The sequence below is a fragment of the Sinocyclocheilus anshuiensis genome, unplaced genomic scaffold (genome assembly GCF_001515605.1).
Source record: "Sinocyclocheilus anshuiensis isolate Anshui unplaced genomic scaffold, SAMN03320099.WGS_v1.1 scaffold2749, whole genome shotgun sequence".
Taxonomy (NCBI): Eukaryota; Metazoa; Chordata; class Actinopteri; order Cypriniformes; family Cyprinidae; genus Sinocyclocheilus; species Sinocyclocheilus anshuiensis.
The window spans coordinates 114,013-118,143 of NW_015554047.1; the positions used below are offsets into that span (position 1 = coordinate 114,013).

The 4,131-nt window shown below is 34.8% G+C and overlaps 1 protein-coding gene across 1 annotated transcript in view; it reads left to right on the plus strand.

Moving 5' to 3' along the window:
• The first annotated feature begins 550 nt into the window (after positions 1-550).
• Positions 551-4,131, plus strand: part of LOC107668436 (la-related protein 1-like) — a 34,678-nt gene continuing 31,097 nt past the window's right edge. Inside the window, exons 1-3 of the mRNA XM_016460301.1 lie at positions 551-554; positions 1,196-1,296; positions 2,806-2,871. Of these exons, the coding sequence (XP_016315787.1) occupies positions 551-554; positions 1,196-1,296; positions 2,806-2,871 (171 nt within the window). The remainder of the gene's footprint in view (positions 555-1,195; positions 1,297-2,805; positions 2,872-4,131) is intronic.

Here is a 4,131-nt window from a genome sequence, read left to right on the forward strand (position 1 = left end):
CTATATTTTTTACCCAGCCCTAAAAATGACATGTTTAGGGCCCTATGAAATGTTTTATGTTTTCTCATCATATTTATTATTGTTACCAAATTCTGTGTTTTAGCATGTCTAATTATTTGAACGCATAAAACAACTTAATTTATTCATTATTTTTCTTAAAGTAGCCTTATGAATTTTTTTTTTTTTCCTCAGAAATTCTGTGTTGTGTATTTACATTTTTCTGGTTATCAAATGAAGGCATAACACATTAATTTAAATTATCTTTTAAGTAATGAAAATTAAACAAATAAAATTTTTTTGCAAACAAAGGGGATTTATACTATTAAAATAAAAACATGGAAGAAATATCATGTGATTATTCCTTAAAAAACAAAGTAGTAGTAGTATTACATACATTCTACTGCTTTTTCTGCATTGCGGAAATCATATATATATATTTAGTTTGACATATTAGGAGCTGTGACTCGCAAAAGAGTTGCTATTTGAATTAATAACTCATATTTGTTAAAAATAATACAATTCGCTTTTTTTTTTTTAAATAATGATTAAGATGGGTACACACTCGTGGACTATGTTTATTTTGTGCTGAAACTGGTATTAATGTGGAGGAGACGATCAGTTCATGACTGTTAAACTGAGGCGCTACAGCAATCTGTCACTCCACATTAAACGGCACCAAAACAGCATTTATTGTTTGAATACTGCAATACAATGGACAGAATTTGAAACCCGAGACTTTGTTTCATATTAAAAGTACCAAAGCACAATGCTTATTGCGATATATTGGATGGGAAGTGCCCTTCAACGTTCCGTCCATTAACTGAAAACAGGCTAGAATAATCGATTCTTGAGATTTAAGAATCGATATCGTTCCGTAAAAATGAGAATCGATTAATATCGAGATATCTATATTTTTTACCCAGCCCTAAAAATGACATGTTTAGGGCCCTATGAAATGTTTTATGTTTTCTCATCATATTTATTATTGTTACCAAATTCTGTGTTTTAGCATGTCTAATTATTTGAACGCATAAAACAACTTAATTTATTCATTATTTTTCTTAAAGTAGCCTTATGAATTTTTTTTTTTTTCCTCAGAAATTCTGTGTTGTGTATTTACATTTTTCTGGTTATCAAATGAAGGCATAACACATTAATATAACCTATTTTGAATCATTTAAAGCTGTAATCTGAGCTGTTTGTAATTGTCGTGCTCTCTCTTTTGCTGCTCTAGAGCATTCTGGGCCCACGAAGGTGGTGAAGGTGGGAAACGCGAGAGTGAGACGCGGCGGGAAGGTGAGTGACGTTCATCTGAGTCTGCAGCAGACACATTTAGCAGATTAACAGACTAAAATGACTGAAGAAAATCCTCAGCACGACTGAGACCTGTTTTACACACTTGTGAAAGTAGCACAGACGCCCCTAAATAATAATGGGCTTCAGCTTTAATGCTGCATGCAGAGCAGGAGCCTCACAAACGCAGCACTGAGAGACTGAGAGTCCAGATGATTAATACAGTTATATTCATGAACGTTTAGATATATATTATAAATTAGATCTCAAAATGGGGTCCGTGACCCACAGTCAGGGGTCAGTGAAACACAGACAGAATCAAGTCAAAATGTAATTTAGTGCATAACACAGAATGTCAAGAAATTTGGCATGTTTTGGATAAATCGAAAGTTGGTCAGTGCACTTAACCAAATCTTGGTATGGACTCGTGTCTGTGAATAATAAACCGCAAAAAACTGCTAGTGAAATATGAATCTGCGTGTGTCTTTGTGAATAAATGGAGCAAATATTACTAGAATGTACCTCATCAAAGTAATACTTTTATTATTATTATTGTTATTATTGCTAAGCAAAACTTTATTTTTAAAGAAATAATCTCACTTTACAGTACAGCACTTTGTTTGCCAGAATTGTTACATTTTGATTTGATTACGTTTTAAAAGATTGTTAATGTTTTATGCCTTCATTTGATTACCACCATTTTTTATAATAAATGTGTATTAAATTATAAATTCTCAAAAATTCAAACCGATGACAACAGAATTTTTGAAGAAAATAAAATGTTTCATATGGCCATATTATTGTAAAAAGTTTAATAAAAATATGAAGTTTGAGTTTTTATAAATTCAGTTTATTAGACATGCTTTTAGATTAATTTAATTTAAACGTTAAAATGGAATCAAAAATGGAAAACACTGAATTTGAGAACGATAAAACAGAATTTGAAAAAAAATAAAACCGATTTCATATAGCCCTAAAAAAAATTTTTTTTTGTTGAACATTTGATAAATTCTTGTTTAAATTGTATACATTTTGATTTCAAATAATTAGACATGCTTTTTGATTTAATTTAACCATTAAAACAGAGTTCAGAAAAATTCTAATGGAAAAAAATAAATTGTATACATTTTGATTTCAAATAATTAGACATGCTTTTTGATTTATTTTAACCATTAAAACAGAGTTCAGAAAAATTCTAATGGAAAAAAAGTAATCCAGAAAAATTTTAATTAAAAAAATAAAATAAATAAAAATGTTCCAATGGCATCTCAAAAAACAAATTGTAGTAAGTATATGCTGAATCTCTGTTATAATTATAAGGGGGTCCTTGGAAGATTTTCTCCCGTGTAAAGGGTCCCTGGCCCCAAAAGGTTTGAGAACCCCTGAATTAGTTTTGGAGATGATAGATTTGATTGGGCAGCCGTAGGAAACGACAGGAGTGGCTGTGTGTTTTACAGAAGTGCTGTGAATGAGAGTCTGCTCTTTTGATTAGCGTTCACACTGTTTTTGAAGGTGGGGGATTTTGGAGATGCAAACAACTGGCCGACACCTGGAGAGATCGCTACGAAGGAAGTCCAGGTACGACAGCGTCAGAAATCTTCAATCTCAACCATAATCCCATATGATTTTCTGTCTGAATGCATATACGGCTTTGATGGACTCTGGAAGTAAAGAAACTCTCCGGTAGAGATGGGTTCCTTTAATGCAGAGCTTATCTAGCAGGGTTCCCACGCATCCTGGAGAACCTGGAAAATCGAAAGATTGCCGCTGTATAATCCATACTAAAGCCTGGCTCACACTACAGGATTTTTAGCCCGATTTAGCCCCGATTTCCCCCTCCCGAGAATCGGAGCAAAAATCTTGTCGAGCCCCTCGATCGCTCCCGATGTTCGGCGCGGATTATCTGGTAATGTGAGGCGTTCACAGATCGAATCTTGCACCTCCCGATCTGCTCACACACAAATCGGGACCGCCATGTTTGATATTTAGGATTGAAATCGGGATGATGATGCCTATATGATTACGTCAGTACTTTCACAATAGCCAATGCGCGACCGCAAAACAGCGACTGTACGGCTCCGTTGGATAGTGGAGACGGAGGAAACTGCTTCTTGACGTTTTGTAGTAACACGACTGTCTGTATAATGTGTCGAAAACGTATCACAACCGTTAAGCGCTGGCGTGAAATCGCCTCCGTTTTGAACGTACAGCGGTGAGTGCAGAAAGCTGCTAGCAGGCTAGCTAACATGTACACATCACTGAAATATCAATGACGATCTGCTGCGTGAGATCACGTGAGGCGCTCCCTCTGGCATGATAATCTTAATAATATCTTGTAGTGTGTGATAGGGGTCGACCGATTATCGGCCTGGCCGATTATCGGCGCCGATATTAAGCATTTTTATGATTATCAGTATCGGTCATTTTCAAAACCGATTCGCCGATAAAATAACTTAATTTTGAAACGCGCTATTTGCTCTGATGCAGCCTGTCTGAACTCACCACTCTGTGGCCTAAAGTTCACCTCATATTAGGAAGGCTAATTTTTGATCAGAATTTTTGATTATTGATCAGAAAGTGCTCCTTTCATTTTTTTTTAATTAGGAGGACAAGCGCTCTTGATTACAAGAAGGAAAACACTGCTCTTAAACTTGGGTGTGTGACGAATTTAAGTGTATGGCTGAGGAATGGGATTTGGCCGAGGAAACATTTTCAGTCAAAATATTTGTTTTTTTGCTTTAACCCCTGACTACTACAACAATTATTACAACTTTTGTTTAAAAGAATAATCACACAATACGCTATTTCTTCCATGTTTTAATTTTAATGGTAAAACCT